The following is a 21,479-nucleotide window of genomic DNA, read 5'->3' as shown; positions in this document are numbered from 1 at the left end:
ATTTTCTTACCTAACACAATCTTCTGCTCAGAAAGCCCGAATTAAATCTTATGTTCTGTATTTCCTGAAGATAAGTGCCTTACTGTTGCAGAAGCTGCAGAGCATGTGATCAAGGGATGCCATATGGGCCATTTATTAACAATGAAAAATGAATGCATGATTTGTCAGTCTGTAATTAAAACTGAAAAACAATATTCCAGTTTGCACTCCCATTGTTGATCTGGCTATTTGTATCACAGAGCATAAACAGTTTCTTGCCTTATTACTCCTAGCATGAATTCATAGCACATCAGGATTATAAATGGACATTGGTAGTAAATATTTCATATTATGGTTCAATAATATGGTGATACATATGTAAGCACATTGCCTACCACTTTCCTACTTACATACATGTTAATAAGATTATGTTTATATACACATACAGAAATACAAATTCACATCCAAACTAACACAAAACCAGCCAAGATGGAAATAAAATCACTGCAGTCAGTTTACATGTCGTTCTGAATTTTAAGTGCTTTAAAATACTACTGTAATTTGCAAGTCCACATTCTAAACTAACATATTGTAAAAGCATTGCACAAAAGATATTTTAAACCATCAAAATACAAATCAATGCATTTCCACTTTCTTTGCTCACATCTTAATTTAAAAACAAAACATTTCCAAAGAAATGCTTTTTTAAAGTCTTAAGAATCATAATTTTCTCTCAGATCCATTTCTACAGAATTGCCAAATATAACCATTAACAAAGATCACAAGCTTTATGATATTTTTAGTTGCCTCCTCTTCTGAGATTTTTCCACTTTTCTCTGTTTTCCCTCCTCAAGGCAAAAGGGCTAGAAATGCCCTTATCTTTTATCTACTGCAAGAAAAAAACCAAAGATCAGGACCCAGGCACATTTACAAGGCTGGGGGAGGCAGCCGGAGCGCAGAGCACCACACCAGACAACTGATGGCAGAACAGCAAAAATCTGCCATGCTGTTTTGAGGCTGGCTGCAGTCATGCCCTTCGCACTCCTACAAGTTGTGTGTGGGGCAGGCCAGCAAAGGGTAAAGCATCTGATGTGACCTGTCCTTCTCCCCTGCCCTGCCACAGGGCCCTGAGCCACTCTCCCTTCCCAGGGAGTGCTCGCAGAGGCCACTGGCACAGCTCAGGCACAAGGAATTTTCCTTGGGTACCCATTCCACGGGTACCTGAAGTGAGGCTACTTCTACCTTTGGCTTGACAGTGACAGAAGTCACAGGTATTTCTACCTAGACTGATTGCAAATGCTCAAAGAATAAATGAGTAGCTTCTCTGTAGCTTTTGCAGGATTGCTGTCTTGCAGAAACATATCAGCAGCATACCAGTAACAGGGTATCGAAGAGCCCTTTGGAGAATCAAGAGGACCATGCGTCTCGCCCCCAAGTAAGTTGCATCCTGCTTAGCAGTAAAGCTCCATTTCTACCACAGGTTGCTTTTAAATGGTTCTCATTTAAACTAGCAGAATTCACATCTTCACAGTTGCTTCCTCTTTTCCTTCCTTTTTAGTATTACAACAACCACAAATTGCAACTTCACAGGTGCATGATTGACATTAATATAAAAAACTTTTCCAGAAGGGTGAAAAGATACCAAGCTGGTATGTCAGTACTATGTTTTCCACTTACTTACTTATATCTTAACCTGAAAGAAGCCCTAATTTAAAATCCACAACAGAACCTCAGGAAATCACAAACACACCTACAAACTAGATAATTCTGTTCTGCAGATACTGCCTTCCATATAATGCCAGTGCCTGTGATTTCTAGAAGGGATGTTTGAAATCCAATGAGTATGAATGTCAACTTCCCATGGCTCCCTTACAAGCCTCAACCAGCAACAGGAGCAGGAGTAGTGTAGAAACACAGGAACAAGCGAAAAAGTAGTTCAGACTATTTACAGCGTCAACAAAATGAATGTTTCGAAAACACAGCACCAAAGTTTGTCAGTGCTACCTGGCACAATTGCACCAAAGTCACATTAAAACACATTTGCTGCATCATTTCCCATTAAGGTCCTATTTCACTCTTATATCCGCAGGTGATAACAGAGCCACACAACTTCGTATACTGCCATTCCACTTGTCATGGGAGCCATGGGAGTTCAACAGGATTATTTCCTTCTGCAGCTGAAATACAGCTAGGAATTGCACCAAGTGAGGCCTCCCCTCCTCCTCACTTGGACATAATAGGGAAAATCTTCCTACAACCACAGCTGCAAATCAATGCACATGTCTCCTCCACCTGCAAAACTTGGCCCTCCTACTCCAACCTCTTCCCACAGTTCTCAAAACATAACAGCATGGCTTGGAAAGGCAGCTGCGGTGGAGGCAATTTTAAGAAGCTATAGCCAGAACTACGCTGTCCATTCTGGCTCCTCAAGGAACCCATTGCATCCCAGGCCAGTGTGGTACTGCAAAGCTATTCCAGCCAAGGCAAATCATGAAGCTGCTCAGGTTCCGCCTTGACCCTCAGGAAGAATGAAGAAAAGCATTGTTGCCATCAACACAGTTGTGCTAAGCACAGCCCAAGAATTCAGCAAGTTCTAGCTCAGGAAGTGTTTGAGGACTGTATATAGCTTTACTTACCTTTAATTTAATACTTTGTCTTAGCTCTGAGGATGCTGTATCGTCCCTGCACTATCATCAGTAGCGATCTGTTGGCAGAAAACACTGCCACCTCACTTCTCCTAACAAGGAATGACGAAACATTAGGGAGAGGTATTTTGAAAAAATACGGTGATAAAAGGTGGTTTCTCAAAGCTGTTAAAACTTTACAGCTTCCAGATCAATGCTGGCTATCAGAGGCACTGCAGGTTGTTAGACTGAAACTTAAAATATTCGGCATCACTTCTGAAGCAGCAGGTATGCTGTGCTATCAGGATTAGCTGCATCTTTAAATATTATAGAGCTGCTGCAGTCTAAAAAGCTGCGTTCCTTCAATCTGTTCTAGTGCTGTGGGTCAACCATGAATTCCTTAGGTAGCAATAGTTTTGGAGGCTCTTCCAGAAATGTTTATCTGTTTCCAGCTGATGTAGGTGCAATGCAGTATCCTGCCACTTTGAGCACCACACACTTTGGTGGCTACATTAGAAACATTCTCTTTCTTAGCTCTGCCCTATTTTTGCTCTGTTGCAAAGCACAACTTGCAAAACAACCCATAGCATCAAACTTTACAGAAGTTACCCTTAAAAAAATGAAAGGGCAAGATTAATCAGCAATTTTTAGACTTAAGCAAATATTAACAAGCAGCTCTGGTATTTTGAATTTTCACTAGCAAAAGAATAAAGCTGAAGAAAACAATTTAATGTCAGCATCTTGCAGCTGTATTTTGTTCTCTCATAGCAAAAAGCTTAAATCAATGTCTCGCAGCACAGGAAATAATCAGAGGGGAAGACAAATGCAGTGTTTCCACTTAGATCATTGCAAGAGTTAATGGAGCATTTTGTGACAGCAAGCAATTTACCAAGTACATTTTCACATCATTAACCAGCAAACGAGACACAGTCCACAGCAGCTGCACATTTAATTGTGTCAGCAATTACATTATAAAGCACTTAATGCGTATATATATGTGTGTATACAGACCCATCTTTATATACTTACCGTGCAGCAAGGCATGGGTGTTACGTTGGTCTTGAAACAATTGCTTTACAGCCCCAGGCAGAGCAACCTTCTTCTCACTCTTGTCTCGGGCAAGTCAGTGTTTCTGGAAAGTGGCCAGGCAAGATCAGATTCATCAGCCAATAAAATTGTCTAAAGCTGCCGTTCCACAGGAGACCGTTCCTCTGGTTGCAGGCTCAGGAGCAGCCAATAAAGGAGAAAATCAGCATCAGAGTGCGGGCGAGCATTTTGCCCCATACGAAGGGTCTGCTTTCCAAAAATCCAGCTTCCCCCTGCCTGTGCTTCTGTACACAGTCATCCTGCATAAAAAACAATTTGCACTTGCCTTGCCTGGCTAAAATAGATGCATAATTATTTTGAACACTGACAAGGGTAAAATATCAGTCAAGCAGGTGCCTTGTGCTGAGAAGCAATATAGTGACATCCGGAGCTGTGAATTCACGCTGCTGGGGCAGGGGTACCATATCAGACCTAGCTTTGTAGGGAGTGGTGGGAATTACTGCTCAAACAACTTAGCATTCACTGGAGGACAGAGATGCTGTTCATGGTGGGCAGTGTGGAGACCATTGCAATCTTACCTCTATTTTATCTTCCAGAGCTGGACCTGCTGCAGTGGCTGCATGAAGCCATCCCGTCCTCAGGCCCACATGTTCATCCTGGACTTCACTGCTGTTTGGAAGAGCCCTTGATTTCACCCTGCCAGTCCTACAGCAGCAGCATAATTTCCCAGTGTGCAATAAGACCTCACAGAGGTGACAACCAGGAGCTGGCTGACATCCAGGGACATCCAGGAAATGTTAGTTTTCCTTACTAAGAAACCAAAACTAAGTCAGTCTTAGTATGTGGTAGCTAACCTATGGTAAATCCTAAAGATGACAAGGCATTTGTTGCAGTTATGCATGTTAGCAGGTCAGGAAAGGACTTTGGAGGCGTTTACTTCTACAATTAACACGACGAGGAAGACCAGACCTATATGTCACGAGCCTGAAAAAGTGGGTTTTGACAGCAGATGACCCATGCTATGAAATCCTAATAGAGAAAAGGCATAGGTAGTCTCTGCACACTGTTTTGCTCCCTTGCTTGCATTTACGTCTCCTAACTTCTTTCAGGTAAAACCTATTCAGATTTGTTTCCACAGAGGTTTTGCACCAAGGTGCTCCATCTGCAAACCTGACTGGCCACCCGATATAAGGACAGTCCAGGCCATGGCCCACGTTTCCACCGACATTTATTTCAGTCTTCTGACACAAATGAAAAGCAAACACCATCCAATCTTCAGCAGTAACATTACAGACTGTCATCTACACATATTAGAGGACAAAGTTGTCTGTAGTGCAGACAACCCCTTGGGAAGTTATTACTTTGCAAAAAGCTACACTGCACCTTAAAATGGGAAGGCTTTTTTAATGAAAAAGCAAATGGTAAGGAAAAGAACAGTTATATTTGAATAGGGTCAGCAAGACTGTCATTAACAATAACCACTTTTTCTTTATCTCCTGTTTTGGTATGGATGCTTCTTCACTTATTTACACAAGACAGCGCTACCACTGCTCCCTTTACATGATGACACTGCAGCCTTTTGGAGAACCACAATCCAAAAATGTTGCCCCAGAGCGCTGAAGGCGGTGTTACACTTGAGCTGGAAAAGAGGCTTCTGAAGAGCCACAGTACGCTAAAATCAGGCAGCACAGAGGCACAGCCTAACTGAATACAGCAGCCTGGACTTTGATCTTGGAAAGCTACATGTGCAAGCATTTATGATCTGGATTTTCCTTTGATGTAAATTGGCATAGACCCGGGCTAATTCACACAGGCTTTTCTTCCAGCTGAGGATCTTCTGCTATCTTTAAAAATGTGAGGTTTCATTTGAAGCCACTTTACACTTCCATATTGTCCATTCAGTGGCAGTGCTGGGCAGAGAGCACACACCACTGAAGGCAATTACGCACTGTGTGTTCCCTCAGAGGTGGTCTTGGTGCTGCAGAAAGAAGCTTGTCAAGTAGTAGCTTAGTAAAACAGTGTCTTGGCTGCAAAGACAATAAGGACATATACTTACTGGAAGCAGCTGTCTTAAGGAAACCAAGGAAAACATGCCAAGCAAGTGAGGAGCCCCCCTACCTCTGGGAGTAGAAGAGCTCAAAGCCAGCAGCAGGCCAGGGGCCACTGCAGTGGCATACCAAAGAGAGGGACGCCAAGTAGGTTACCACCGCAGCCTGCCTCCAGGAAGTTCTGAATTTTCATATAGCTGATGAAAGAAAAATCAGTCAGCCAGGCAGCTGTGCTGGTATCCCATGCCACTGACAAGCACTGGGTTGATTTATTTTGTAAGTTGTGCACATTGCACTAGAAAACCAGTAAATACTTACGTTTTCTCCTCCTGTGTATCTGGAGTGTGGTCAAACTGCACAGAGAGCAGCTGATGCAGGATTTGGTTAATCATTCATTGTAAACTCTAGTTTCAGCATTTAAATGGAGAGCATTTTCTAAGCTGCTTTCTACACATATTTGAGGTGGGTTTGGCTCTAATTAATTTGGAACAGGGCAATGAGTTCAGAAATTTTCCTTTTCTCTCTCACATCCCTGTGTCCCACTTTACTTTTAAAGTGGTAAGGCCCATCTAGATTAAGACTCTAGGAGGAGAAGGGAGAGAGAAAAATATCTAGCTGAATTAGGGATGGCTGACAGGGGCTTTAATCATCACAATCATACGCTCAAAGCTTTTCAGAGACCGTAACACGAGTGGCCATGCAAATCAGTGAGTCATTGCAACAGCTGAACAGGAAAAACCCTACACACAAAAAGAAGAAAAAAAGCAGAGCTCTGCTTACCTGCCGAACCTGCTCACTGAGGAGTTTCCATAGTATGCTTCTGTTCTGCCTGGCTATAGCACATTTTTATTCTCTTTAGTGCATTTATCCTTAGGATGTCTTTGTGAAGTAGAACATTACTTGTGGGAAAGTTACATTACTTTCTTACTACTGGGAAAGCCCAGCAGCATGCAGGAAGCCTGTGATACTTCAAGAAACTGAAGCATATCTTCACTAGTTAGAGCTAAGGCTGTTAAAACTGCATTGGCTTCTTGGTAATTCGAGATCAAAAGCTGCTTCCCTCTTCCCCATCCCTTCCAGCACCTGGATATGCAACTGCATCTGTGTGCCTTTAGTGAGGGGGTTGTGTAATTTTAGCCTTTTAATAGCAGTCTTCTATTCTTGCATATCTTATGGGCTCAATATTTACATGTTTTTTCAATACTTTTTTTTTTTTTTATATATAGGTGACTTCAATGTTTAAAGAGAACATACTGATTTTGGGGGGACAGCTAGTCTATACTCAACCCTTCACACTTTGTGCACACATGACAGCAAGACACTTTCCATAGTTTTACCCTTTCTAGCAAGGAAAGATGAAAGCCCACATACAGGAAAAAACAGTAAAATAATCAGAACTCAGACTGTTTTTTCCCTCACCTCAAGCCTAAGCAGTCCCTGCTTGAGGGTACTGTCCTGTCAGCTCCAGAAACACGGAAAAATCCAAGTGCAATCCTAGGCAAAGAACTGCAATATGCACCAGAAAACTTGCATCTGTCCTAGAGTGGAAAAATGCAGCCTGCAGTTAGTAACAAAAATATTTCCCTGTGTATTGCTTACACCTGCGAGAAGTAAGATACCCTCTTCGGAGTAGGCAGATTAGCAAGCATGACATCCAGTGCCCCCTGCTTTTAAGGGGGAAGGCAGTTTTCAAGCAGACAGAGCTTGGGAGAAGAGACAAGATTAAAGGAGTGGTGTTTCAGCAAGCCCTCATGTGAAGGGTGCAGGAGTGGTAGGAAAGGCTCAGTGCTCAGTGCTCAGCTCCTGGTGGCTTCACACAATCCTACTCCAAGTGCAGCCCATGATGAGCAAAAGGAGCTCCGTCAAAGCTGGATTTTTGTGTCAGGGTAGCTGTACCAGCTACCTGTAATAAACATCTTCTGTGTATGGTGTTCTGTGATCTATCATGACAAATACCTAGCTTATTCATTAACACAGGAAAGGAGACCTTAAGTGATTCACAGTGGGAAATAAAAAAAAAAAGGCATGCTGCTCAGAACTCACTTTGATTCAGATGAAGCAACTTTGCAAGTCTAATAATGCAGCTTTTGGCCTTTGGTGTTGTTTACAGGAAAACTCATCAGATCTGCCAGGTTTGTTCAAAAAAAGGAAAGGAATGGGGTTTTATTTACATCCCACCCCCCACCTAAATCAGTTTGACACTGCAGCATAGAGTGGATGCCCTCTGGCTGGCAGCCTCATTACCATCTGTAATGAATGTAACATCTTAAAATATAAATAATTTGTGTTGTAATAGCAAATACAGTTTGGAAGGAGAAAGACATTTGGGGAAACTGGGATCAGAAAAGGCTACAGTGAGTCAACATGGGCCTCTGTTTCCATGGAATTACAAGCACAACCCTGCCCGCCTTAACTGCAATCAAACTGCCGCCCAAACCACTGGGATGACTCTCAGCACAGGAAATATTGCATCAGATTATCAAATAGGAAAGTCTAGTACTAAGCAAAGAGGGAGATCTCCCAGATGGGGAGCTTGCTGGACCAGGACCTGACAGGAAACGACTTTATTTTCCAGCTTAGTTGCCGATTTCTGTCCCACTCTAGGCAGAACCCCTAACTGTGAGGGGGAGGAAATCTGTATAAATAAATGAAAAAAAATAGCAAACAGCTGTTATTACCTTGTCACATCCTATTTTATATTTTTTGAAACAAACTTCACCCATGCTTCCTCTGCTGTGCTTGGACTAATTTATCATGCATTATGTATGTTGCTCTGTCTCAGTGTTTAATTATTGATGAACCCCTCCACCCTTGCCCCCTTTCCTCTTCCACTTGTGCCAGGATCCATCCAGCACAACTCAAGCCCTTCCTTGCCACCAGCTCTCAAGGGTGTGAGCCTGCAGCCTGGCCCAGCTCTGGGCATTGCTAACTTCTGCCAGAGAAACCAAACCCCTGCATGTTTGCCAGACAGCTTGGTTCAGACCTTCGGAAGGCACAGGAGCACTGTGTCAGATCAGGGGACTGATGCATGGAAATGTCAGCCCCTCTGTGGGCTCCCCAACAGCCCTCCTGTCCCTTGATGAGGTGCCGTGGGCTGGGGAGACCCCAGTGCACCCCATAAAAGTGTGGTGCAGCCCACATGCACCCCAGAACCCTGACGTGAGGCCCGACACAACCTCCCCTAGCCCCCAGAATGGCGGGCCCCGAGGAGCTGCCTCAGCACCTTCTCTTGCCCACCGCAGGGTGCGCCTGCCTTGGATGGCCCTAAGGTCGCTCTCACCTGCCATGGGACTCCTTGTTTCTCTCAGCAACATTTTCACTTCATTTCTATTTAGAGGGAAACATCTGAAGAAGGGAGACCCACCCGCTGGGTGACACAAGGGCTGGGCGCGCCTCAGGGCTGGCTGGCAGCTGCGGGGTGACAGCTCTTCTCTGCCGGCAGCGGGGGGTGGCTGCTGTGAGGAGAGCTGGCGGGGGCTGCCCCGTGCCGGCCACGGCCGGTTCCAGCCAGTTCCTGCCACAGCACGGCGCCCAGCCTCTCAGGCGAAGCTGTGGAGCCTCCGGGAGGAGGTACCGCGACCTGAGCGCAGCGCGCCCATGGTGAGGAATGAGGGGGCAAGGTGTGAGGGGGAATAGTGTGACGGGAATGAGTGGAAGAGTGTGAGGAGGAAAAGTGTGAAGGGGAAAGTGAGAGGAAGAGTGTGAGGGGGCAAAGTGTGATGGCCAGCACTGCCGGGCCAGACGCAGGAGAGGGCTGAGGGCTGCTTGAGCCGCCAGAGCCACGATTGCCCTTCCCACTGCCCAGGCAGGCGTGAGGAGGAGGAGGAGGAGGAGGGAGGGCAGAAGGGATCATGGTAGACACAGCCCTGCCTGGCTGTAGGGATTGGGAGTGAAGGAGCAAAGCTGAGCCTGAGGAAAAGGGGACAGGGGTGTCTGTGTGTGCTTTAATTTGTCTTTGTTTCTTGCTATCCAAACTTATTTTAATTGGAAATACATTAATTTTCCCCAAGTCCATTTTGCCCATGATGGTAATTGATAGGTAGTCTGCCTGTCTGTATTTCGGCCCACGAGCTCTTTTATCTTACTTTCTCCCCTGTCCTGCTGGGGACGGGGCTGAGAGAGCAGCTGGGCAAGGGGGCTCCAGCCAGCCAGAGTCAACTCACTGCATATTACTATTAATCAAACTATTAACTTTGCACTTGCTCTTTTCTCTCCTGTTAGCTTTATGATTGTCTGTTCACTATTTATTTGTCTTTAGATTTGCTGTACATGTTCTTGTGGGCAACATAGACTATTCCCCTGTGTGTTTTGCTCTCTCCAGGGTTTCTCCATGTCTCTGCGTTTCAAGGTACATACCCTCAGGGTGGCAGGCACATCTTTGCTTCCACAGTAGTAGCACCTTTGTGTTTAGTCCACTCTTTTTCAGGGCAGTCTTATCTATCAACCCATGCAATAAGGTATTATGTACAGCACAGCAGCTTTTCCTGTAAGCCAGTAGTGTCTTAAAAGCTGTTCTCAGCTGCCAGTGCCAAACGAACCTTACTTTAACTCATGCTCAAAAAGGTCATGCATGGGAGCTATGAAGCCTTCCCTAGAAGAAAGCCTTTGATGCCAGCCTGGTCTGTCCGAGTCAGTTCCTCAGCATGCAAATCCATAGGCAACGCCAAGAGTAAGGAAAAGTAAGAAATTACTACTGCTTCTGTAATTTAAGTACCAGATACCATCGCTTGCATTTTATTCCAGCCCCCATTTCCAAACAGCCACAAATAGATTTGTGTTTAAAACCCCCAGCTTTCTCCTCCTTTTAGTGACGGTGATGTGCTGCAGTGTAGGAGAGGTGTAAATCTGTTGTTGCCACTGTTCTGCTGGCCCAGCATCCTCACCTGTGCTGTACTGCAATTTCAGTTAGCACAGAATGCCTCTGTCAGCATCACAGGCAAATGCATCAAGTATAATGTGCTTTTTTTTAACTTTAAAGTCTTCACCTCCAGCTTGCATAATATCACTGTCATGGTTTAACCCCAGCTGGTAACTAAGTACGATGCAGCCGCTACCTCACTCCTCTCTCACCCAGAGGGATGGGGAGGAGAATTGGAAAGGAATGTAAAACTCTAGGGTTGAGATAAGAATATTTTAATAATTGAAATAAAATAAAACAAACACAATAATAGTAACAGTTATAATGAAAAGGAGGGGAAGAGGAATGAAATGCAAAGGGAAGGGAGAAAAGAAAAAAGTCGATGCACAATACAATTGCTCACCGCTCACCACTCTCTGACTGATGCCCAACCAGTTCCTGGGCAGCAGTCCCCCAGCCCTGGCCAATCTCCCCCCCAGTTTACATACCGAGAATGGTGTTCCATGGCACGCAGTACCCCTTTGGCTAATTCAGGTCAGCTGTCCTGGCTGTACTCCCTCCCAATTTCTTGTGCCTCTCTAGCCTTCTGGCTGGCAGGGCCTGAGAAACTTAAAAAAAGTCCTTGACTTAGTATAAACATTACCTAGCAACAACTGAAAACATCAGTGTGTTATCAACATTTCTCTCACACTAAATCCAAAACACAGTACTATACCAGCTACTAAGAAGAAAATTAACTCTATCCCAGCCTAAACCAGGCAAATTACTCAGCTGATCTCTTAATTTTCTACATGCAAAACCAAGCTCTTTGTTCTGAAACCACACGGCTTTCATCTGCTGCCAAAGGGGAATCCATCTAGCTGCTGTGACTTCCCCCTTTGAAATGAGTCCTCCCCACAACCGTTAGCAGCCAGCAGGCCTGTGGCCTCATTGGAAAGCCTACCTGGTTTTGGTTTACCAGCAGAGTAGGGAGGGCTGGAGACAGCAGGCTGCTCACAAACCCCTCCTTGCAGCTACAACAGTCAGCTTCCAGGGCAGGGGGATTTGCCCAGGTGTAGCAAGACCCTAATCACCACTGTGTTTTCTGTTTGCTTTCTGCCTTTGCTGTGAAGTTACTTAGGAGTAGTTGGCATTTCATTTAACCATATGAGTTATTTTGGGGTTTCCTATCCATTGCAGCCCTATTGTATCTCCTGGTTTCCTGTGCTGTGGCTCTGTTTGGTGCGGAAGGCCGTGGGCTGCTCTTGGGGACCAGCTGTGATGGGGAGACAGAGCCCTGCCAGCTCCTTTGCAAGGCTGGCAATGCACCACAGTGAAACACTGTGCTGTCCACTGTGACTTCATGGGCTAGTCCCTCAACTGCTTTTGCATAGCAAGAGCGAGATCAAAAATCCAGGCACATCCTCAGATGACTGGTTCACCCCAAATGTCTCTTTCCTCACCCACAGCCTTAAACATCAGCAAGTCCCCCTAGCCTGGCCACCCTCACACCTGCTGCCTGTGACTTTGTGCAGCTCCGACCCCCACCTTATGTTTCATTGTTGAGGTTATTTATTGCTGTAATTAGTCAGTTGATTCCCCCATATGTGAATACTGTGCCATCCTGAGACTGTCACTTCAAAGGATTTTTGTCAGATTTATCACCAATAATTAAACTGTCTCCACCCAAGCAGACTGTGCTTTTGATCAGGAATAGGCAGTTTGCTCCTGACTGTGGGCCAAGGAAAGCCATGATTTGATCACTGGCAGATGTCCTAGTGAGCAGGGGAAGCTCACTTTGTTATGCTTAGCAGCTCCTGTCTTTCAGTCATGGGAAATCATAATTTGCCTGTTAGCATGTAAGAATTTTCCTTATGCATCAGCAAAGTTGAAAGGCCATTGTCAGCTTGGAGCACGAAGCCTGCTCTATATGGAGGCTGGTGAGAAACTCCACACTAATCTTACCCTGCTGTTTGCCCGCTGGTTTCTGGTCCAGTCCCAGGTTATTAAGATGCAATTAGTTGCAATGAAATTATTCAACTATGTGGAAATGCTTTATTTTTTCCCTTCTCTGTTGTGTGAAATAAGAAGAAAAGGCACCGCAGCTTCACATCTGCAAACATTTGCAGCACATACCTGCAGCGAAACATGCAGGTTTTCCCCTCCACAGCCCCTTGGCTCCGGCGCAGCGAGAGTGCATTCTGCTTCCTCCAGCTCATGGGAAAGCGATTCAGCCCCACAATGCAGCTGCTGGCAAAGATGTCAATTTGTTTTGCCGGTCCTTTTTGTGGTATTTCATAGCTGATTTGGTGTCTGTGTTAATGCTACCAACATTCATTGTCCAGGCTTTGAATTGCCCATAAACCCCTCTGATTTTATTCCGACACCACCCACTTTACTGAAAGGAACTACTTCTCAACAAAACCACAAAAAATGCCTTCAAATGTCTCCTAAAAATTTTGTATCTAAGAAGTCCAGAAAATGATAGACAATTGTAGATGCTGTCTATTAGAGTGACCATGGTCATCACACTGCTGTTTTGTGCCTTGTTCAGCTGCTGGTTATATTTATCTCCTGCATCTGGTTGTATCGACTGCAAATTCTCATCAGGAGATGAACCTTCCCTCCTCAGCAGCTCTGTCCTCAGTCCAGAAAGCAGCCAGCTTGACTCCTCCAGAACCATCCTGCCTTCGCCAAAATAAACTAAATAGCAAAGTCCTTTAAAGTTGAAATGTTTGCTGATTGAAAGCCCAATCCAAGGAAAAATTGTGGTGTGGTGTTTTCTCCAAGTGCAGAGAGAGCAGCCTCTGCAGACGGTGGTGCTGCTGGTTGTGTTTTCACATAGATTCTGGCTTTACCTAGTAAAAGCACTTACAACATATTGATCACTTTATGTAATAAATTGCAACTATAATAATATTTCATCTGGAACCAACTGACCGTGTTCTACAGAATAATACTTCCACATACCTCTAATATCATTTAAAGCCAGTGACCTTGAAAGAGTCTTAAGGCCCTGGTTTGGTAATAACATTTTGGCTTCCTCAGACTGACTTTTAAAATTTCAGCCTACCCAGCCATGCATGCTTACATGGCATTGGAATAACATAAGAGGAAAAAAAATATTTTAAAAGATATTTAACTTGTGTCTGTGAAATGGAAAGTCGAGTACCTAAATACACATAATGGATGGCTCAGTGCAACACTCTTCAGGAAAAAGCACATACTTTCCACAGCTGCTTAGAATAAGGCACTAACAAACCTATACGTCGCATAAGAGAATACCGTGGAAAAAAGTACGTGTCCTATACGTGATATGTGTTGACCTACTTCAATATCAAAATCTACATATAGGAGAGCTGTCAGTGTTCGGGTAATTCGTCTTCAGTTCTAGATGACTCAGGTTACCATCTGCAGAAAGTTTAAGCAGCTGTTACTGATTGACATCCATATATATTCAGATTCCCTATTCTCTGTACCACTGTTTTCTAACTGGGTGCTTAATTTTGCTCAAAAAAATCAGCTTGGTTTGCCAAAGCTCTATGCAAGCTGTTTGCTCTGTGTATGCCTTCACTCCCTCTCTCCTCTGACCAAGGGTTGTCGAGCAGAGATAAGGGCATGCTCCACATGTGAGTGAAACTGGTGCTTTCTTTGCATTTCTCAGTATTTCAGTCCCCTTGACTACAAAACACATTTTAGAGAAACAAAACTGGAATATATTCTTAAATCCTGATTGAAACAGTCAACCATTCATCTTTACTTTAAATTGCTTTTAAAAAATGTCCAAATTGTGAAGAAATAAAATGGAAAGCAATTCCCAAGAAAGATTTTTTTTCAGTTAATGTGGAACTGTTCAGATCTTTGTTTGGAAGCATTTTTTAAAGGCAATGCTTTCTGAAACCCTAAAAAGTTCATTCTCAAAATACCAAATGGCAATATCAAGTGTCTTAACAGAAATAGTGTCACTGGTACTAATGTGCTGGCAGTGAGCTTGACAAATAAAAATATTGATGGTCTCACTTTGAAATCTATTGGCTGCCATTTCAGTCACATTTTAGGACATCATCAGGTGGAAGAAAACCAATCCAATAGCTTTAGACATGACTTATTATTAAATTACAATGGTTTTAAAGGTTTGATTGATCCTGATTGTCCAGAAATTTTTCTCAGCAATTCGGTAACTGGACTCCAGAGCTCAGCCTTCCTCCAGCACGTGCCAACCTGCCCTGCCAGTGCCAGCGCTGGGAACATCGATCTGGCCTGGAGACAATAGCTGAGAGCAGTTCAGCTCAGTCAGACCCTGCACAGAGCAGATCTTCCATGGGACCGGTGCTGATATACAAGCATGGGAAGTTTGGAGGTGAGGTGTTACTTCTAGTTTTGATTTATTCCTCACTCATTGCAAGCAGCCGAGTAGGTGTAGACACACTTTCCAGTAGATTTAGGGCATTTGCTGAAGGTCCCTCACACACTCATCTCCATTATAGCTGTGCTCGTGAAAAATCGCGTGCTTTGCATTGAAATCTTTCTGTATTTCAGGCTGGAGAAGGAAGAAGCCAAAGTAACTCACCAGATGTTGCCAGATGCTTTAAAAGGTGCATTTAAAACCTCCCTAAAGACTTGTAAAAAAAGGTGTGGAAGAAACTTCGTTAGTGTTACACACACATACACAGATTCATTAACTGAAATAGCCTTTTTACTGTTTTTTATGTTGAGCAGTATGAGTAAGGACGTCTTGCTGTCTTTATTGATGTATCTGCACTGCGTTCGGCAATCCTATAAATCCATCACTGCTGAGAAAAGCTGTGGAGCAGACAAACTGGGAAACGACCGCACAGCCGACAATACTGAATAACCAGCTTCAGGCTGGTCCAAGCCAGTCCTCACCTTGGACTACATGCACCATCAGAAAACACCTAGCAATGCTCAGGTGTTAAAAGCCAAGGATTATTTGGCATTGTCAGGCTATTGCTGAACTTAAGAGCTTTTTCAAAAAGTTACCTGATCAGGTATACAACACTCCACAGGTGAGCATGAGGTACCTAGCACCTGTGGAGCAGGCAGACAGCCTTAAACGGGCATGGTGACCTGGGTGGCATTGACGTGAGCCAGGGCTGGAGGGGACAGGCTTTGTACCCATAGCGTGGGGAGAAGAAAGGTGAAACAGCACATGGGGTGGTGGGAGGTTATCAGAGTCTGGGAAGGAAGTGAAAAAGCGAGCAGCCTCGCAGGAAAAGCGTTCCCTGGAAAGAACAGAGGTATCATGTGCCATCTGGAGGCTTACAGCAGAAATGAACAGGCTGTATTTCCTTTCTGGAGAGACAGCGATCACCTTTTAGGTAGGCACATATCTTAATCAAGAACAGATGTTAGATCAGCCTTTACCAAAGAGCCTGTTTTCCTTCTGATAGTACATTCCCAGCACTAGAAGCACCACATCAGAAAACTGCCAACTAAAAAACCAAAACAAATGAGTCTAAGAAGTATCTTAAGGGAATACCAGTTGCCTTGCCCATCCTGCCCTGCACAGAAACAAGGGCAGAGACACAGCACAGTGTGCAAGGAGTGCTTTTGTCCCTAGCACACTGAGCACACAGCTTTTGTGTCCCTAGCAGTTTTCTTGTAAGCATTATTAATACACTAGGGGCGTCTATGAAACACTAGCATTACATCCAGAACATTGTTCCACACAAGCTGGCTTTTCCCTAGTCACTTGGAAAGTTGACGGTAAAACATGAGTTAAAGTAACTCATTTTGGATCAAACTAGACTACCTTTTCTTGGTGTGAGGGGCTGATTTGCTAGGTTTGCTTCTGGCTGTCAGGAGATGATGTCTGTTAACAAAAATGGAACCATTTAAAGCCAGAGTTTTCAGTGACACGAGGTCTTATGGGAAGAGCTGAAAGGGCCTCCCTGAAGCAGTGCCACAGTAACTGGGAAAAGGAAGCACAGTAACTTCTCTGGTGGGTGTGAGGAGAACACTGTACCTACCTGGCTCAGAAACAAACTGTTGATCCTTGCTTGCCCCTCATTCTGCCCCTGGACGAAAGTGATTGCATCTGCATTTCTTAATTAACTTTTACTCAGAACACCCAGGAACTGTTAACACCTAGCATCTTTGCCATAGCTAAGAGACTTTTCCTTTTTTGCTTGAAAAAAGCAAAGTGTGTGAAGTTTTCAGGTGTTTTTCCCTTCCAAGCTCCCATTTCTGTCCCTCTTCTGCAAGAACATCCACATCTGTTCATCTCCAAAATCCATTTGCTGCCTGATAGCACCCAGCCAGGAAGGGCATGCAAGGGAGCAGTATTCCAGACTACACACCATTTATCAAGCAAAGAACAGGACAGGAAGATTACATCCTTTCCTGTCTGAACTCCACCTTTTTATTCTCAAAGTCAGTAAACCTAATACATGGCACCACCAGGTACAGAATGAGACTTCCAGATACACAGGATCTGTTCTGCCCACCCCAACAGACTAACACTCCATATGACATCCAGAACACTTGGCTTTACTGAAGTTCTAATATTTCAAATCTGATTTAAGGAAAACAAAAAAGTGAGGGATTTTGCTCCCTAAAAGTGTCCCCGAGGCTGATTGGCCCTGGTAGTGGTGGTCACCTGCTGCAGGTCCTACGCTGGGAAGTTCCTTGTCACAGCTTCTCTTCTGCAGAAAGTCTCATGCAGCGCACTCTAACAACCATCATGTGGCTGGCACGTTCTCCCACTGGAAGATGATGAGACAATCACGCTTTGCTCTTCCCCTCTCACCATGTGGTTGTTTCAGAAAACGCACCAGAGTTATGATGGAGGATCACAAGATTTTACAGTAAGTGTCAGCACCCCGTGATAAATTGCAGAGCTATTGAGTGCCAGTATCACCCTCCAGGCATGTGATCCTCCTTGGGAGTGATTCAGATGGCAACCAGGAATGGAAACCAAGAATTTTAGAAGACACAAGATTTATATGGTAATTTTATATCCATCTGCAGTCAGGTAATCTGTAATCAAGAAGCCAGCTATAACACAACATTACCAAGATATTTCTGCACCCGCTTCTGTCATCACCCCCTGACAACAGGACACCTCTTTCAAGGGATGAAAAAGCCATCACTCTTGGTTTTGTGGAAGTAAAGGAGTCCTAGAAACACTGGTCCTCCCTCAAGGCTGTTTCAGTTAGCGGAAATCTTTTGACTGACCTTGGATGAAGTTATTGTTCCTTTAACCGGTACCAAGCTCTTCATTTAGAGAGACCACCAACTGCCAGAACAGAACAGCATCAGGCCCTGTTCCACCAGGCAAGGCTCAATGACAGATTAACACCCTCGCGGGGAGCCCTAGTGACCGTAATACGTACCCAACTCATGTGCCACCCTACAGGATGGGAGCCCACTCTCCTTACCCATTATAAAGCTCCTCAAATTAAATGGGTATTCTAGAAAATTAATTTTATTCAAAAGGAACTGAGAAGAAAACCCCAAGAAAGGAAACACAAGTCAGAAAGTGCTCTAGGATGATGCTTTTTAATTGTTATTTTTATATCTTTAAAAACAAATGAAACCATTAAAACCATTATAGACATGTGCTGAAATTTCCTGTACAACAAATATGAAAACAATTAAGATTTATACATAATTTCAAGATATTCAGCAGTCACTTATTTGACACACATCAACTTTTCCCTTCTTAAGCAGGCCCCAAATGGAAAGAAAGAATTGAACAGAAATGCAGATGTAGTTGCCACACAGTGGAGCTTTCAGCCTGAAAAGCAGGTATCTTTACATAAGCAACAGCAAGAGAAAACATTGGCCAAAGAGACAGACCTCAGCGACTGTAACACACAGAACATCAGAAGGCAGTGAAAAAAGTATTTGCAGGAACTCACATCATCTTGACCAAGACAGATCAACAAGGTAGTAGAGCATTGCCTTTAATCCTCCTCTTCCTGCAGAGATATTCTATGAGGCATGTTCTACTTCCTCTCATCAATACTACGGCCAACTTTGTGTTTACCACATTTTAAGCCTTACCAACTTTTTCCACCTATACCTGCTATCAGCAGGTCATTTCCTTCCAACTTCTGTCTCTTCTCACAATGGGTCAGATTTGGGAATACACGTGTATTAAAAACAGATACTCATTAGATGGCAACACAAGGGAGAATTTGGCACCTGCTTCCAACATCAAAACAACAGGACAGATAGGTTTGCTTTCTCTAACAGTATCTGGGCAGTGACCAGGCAGAAACACATACCATTATAAGCTCGTTTTCTGATGTTCTGCTGCAATACAATGCAAACGTGATCTAGCATAGAAGATTAGTCTCCCTCTCTTCTGTGCTATACAAAACAAGGGCCTTCTGAAGCAAGAGAGCATTCAGCACCCTAAGGCAGCAAGTTCTTGGGAGACCTGCCGTAATCAATACTGTCTCTGCGCTCTGCACAGATGTGCAGTAATTGAAAGCTTAAGAGAGAAAAATATAACATGACTAAGGGGCAGACTTCCTTCCCTCCCAGTTCCTTTGGAATGGTTCTGTTTGGTCCAAGTGGTTTATCTTTGTCATCTGACAGCAGCTTAGAAAGAATGCCAGGTGAGAGATCCACTACGTGGAATGCCAGTTTGGATGGAGTTAGGCAGGATCATTAACCTCGTGGGGTTTTTTGGGATTTTTTTTATGTGTGTGGGGTTTTTTTTTTTTGTTTTTTTCTTTCTAAGTATTTCAGAGAAAGAAAAAAAATATTCAAGAACCCAGAAGTGGCTGCTACAAAAAACCCCAAAAAACACTCCCCAAAACCCTGAAAGCTGAAGCACACTGTGGTTTGTCCTCCAGTTTTGTTCACACATTGCACACCACAATTTCACTCCAGGTTGTAAAAAATTCCACGGTATACCTGTAAAGTTACAGCTGTGCACCAGGAATTGCTACATTTTCCTTCAGCTGACAGTGGACTCTGAGGTCGCCAGGTTCCACTGTACTGTCACATACACTCCTAGCATCTGTAGCTTCTTCTGACAACTCTGCTATAACAAACAAAAACCCAAAACAACACAAAACAAAGCAGCAGAATACCAGGGACTCTGGTTATTAAACCTTCATAAGACTTTCACCACTTTATAGCTATTCTATAGCATTATTCATAAACTTTGTATTCCTCTGCAATGCAACCAGTGCAATGATCCAAAGACCAAAAACTACACCCCCCCACCCCCCACCCCCACCTAATTAAAATTAAGAAGTCCTTCATTGGTAATGCCTTCATAAGTCTAGCAGTTATGTACCAGCAAAATAATTCCAATCTGATCCTTGACTTGTAAAATCAGCAGCTAGGGGGTTTCTGCTTGTTTGTTCCATTTTTAAAAGGACCAGTTAAAACAACAGCAGCAGTATATTGCAGGTAATTATAAAACCATTACATTAGGTCAATGAGATGCAGGCAGGTAAGATGCGTCTCAGTTTTGAATGGCTAAAACAACTGAGAAATTGGTCTTTACAGGAGAATTTTGTGCAATTTGTTCTGGTAGAAACAATAAAGCCTGTCAATCTGGGAGTGCTTGGACACATGGAACCTTCGTTTCGACATTTTCACAGATTTATATATTTGAGAAAAAACAACAACAATGATAAAAAGACACCAACCTGAGTAAAACTCTATTAGAATAGAGTGATCATTATTCAGTAAATTATATATTGCACCTTTAAATAAATCATTATAAATTGTATAAAAACAGGAATATCAGCCAGGAACAGGGAGAAGCTATTCTGTCCTTCATACACACCCACACATACCCGCACACACATTCACATACTCACTTGCTCAGTTTTTTTTACTATAGTTAAAGCTTGGAGTGACAGACCACACTCCTTTTGCTCTAGCAGAGGCACCGAAACATTAAGGCAGGGGCTATTTGTGGTGAAATGCAAAAACAAAGCTCACCTCCAAACTTCTGGAGAGTCCTGCCAACAGTGCAACTACAGTTAAGTTTGACATAAGCCTTATTTAAAAATCTGTGTTCTCATTAGGAGTTTCAGTACAAAAATAGAATCTCTGCTGGTTTTTTTCTAGAGTAGCAACTGGAAAAGGCACAATTTCCAAATATAAATGTCCATTTGAAGGAGCTGTTTGTACTCCTTTTTTAAATAAACAGGAACACAGAAAAAAAAAACCCCAAACTCACAGAGGCACATATCTATTAGCTAAGTAATCAGATACAGTAGATAAAATATGTTCCTGAAACTTATAATTAAATATATTAAAACAGCCCACAAGCCTGGTGTCTGTAAATAAAATCATATAAAATTGTAATAAAAAGCTTGTGTTATTATTTTAATATTAAATACTAGCTCACCGTTCATACTGCAAATGCTATTTTCACTTATCAGTACTGTTAAATTCCCAAGAAAATGCAAGATTCTTCTGTTAACTTTAAATAGTTTTGCTTGGTTTGTTTTTTGTTTTGTTTTTCTTTTATATCAATCTGCAGCTCCTGACAGAATTGGTTTTCCTTCCGCAGATCACATCGTCAAATGCAGACAGAACTGGAGAAGCCAGACACTCCACACAATCCTGGAAAACTTGAGCAGAACATCTCCCTTTCCTATGTGCAGGTAACGCCTCCTGGAGACATGGCATTCCTTCCAGGCTATGCGTGGTAGCCATTTGCCTTCCCGAAGCCTGGCCCAGGTGTGAAATTCTCATAGATTGCCATTGCTGTCATGTTTTGGTAAATAAGATCTGTTTTCTTGTCTTTCTGGGATTTAATAATATCCATAACACACTGGTTTAGGAAGACGTACTGGTCCTGATGAAAGAAAGAGAGGGTAATACATTTCTAGAAAATAACTCAATTTTGGAAGTAATTCTGCTCCTAAATACAGATTCTGGGGTTCGGATGCACTGCGCTGAATGCTATCGGGGAGTATATTTTAGAAGTTGTACGTATAGTTC

At 43.4% G+C, this 21,479-nt stretch overlaps 2 protein-coding genes across 4 annotated transcripts in view; both read right to left on the bottom strand.

Moving 5' to 3' along the window:
- The window catches only part of OSBPL5 (oxysterol binding protein like 5), a 181,990-nt gene extending 178,261 nt beyond the window's left edge, over positions 1–3,729 (bottom strand). Inside the window, exon 1 of the mRNA XM_055814115.1 lies at positions 3,633–3,729. Coding sequence (XP_055670090.1) covers positions 3,633–3,647 — 15 coding nt within the window. The 5' untranslated portion in view covers positions 3,648–3,729. The remainder of the gene's footprint in view (positions 1–3,632) is intronic.
- A 14,311-nt stretch (positions 3,730–18,040) lies between these two features.
- Positions 18,041–21,479, bottom strand: part of PTPRJ (protein tyrosine phosphatase receptor type J) — a 75,688-nt gene continuing 72,249 nt past the window's right edge. For all 3 annotated transcript variants that reach the window (XM_055813703.1, XM_055813705.1, XM_055813704.1), the window contains one exon: positions 18,041–21,333. In XM_055813703.1, the coding sequence (XP_055669678.1) occupies positions 21,175–21,333 (159 nt within the window). In that variant the 3' untranslated portion in view covers positions 18,041–21,174. The remainder of the gene's footprint in view (positions 21,334–21,479) is intronic.

Source organism: Falco peregrinus, chromosome 9 (genome assembly GCF_023634155.1).
Source record: "Falco peregrinus isolate bFalPer1 chromosome 9, bFalPer1.pri, whole genome shotgun sequence".
In the NCBI taxonomy this organism is placed as follows: domain Eukaryota; kingdom Metazoa; phylum Chordata; class Aves; order Falconiformes; family Falconidae; genus Falco; species Falco peregrinus.
Note: the sequence above shows the minus strand (reverse complement) of the source record. Positions and strands in the feature narration are given on the sequence as shown.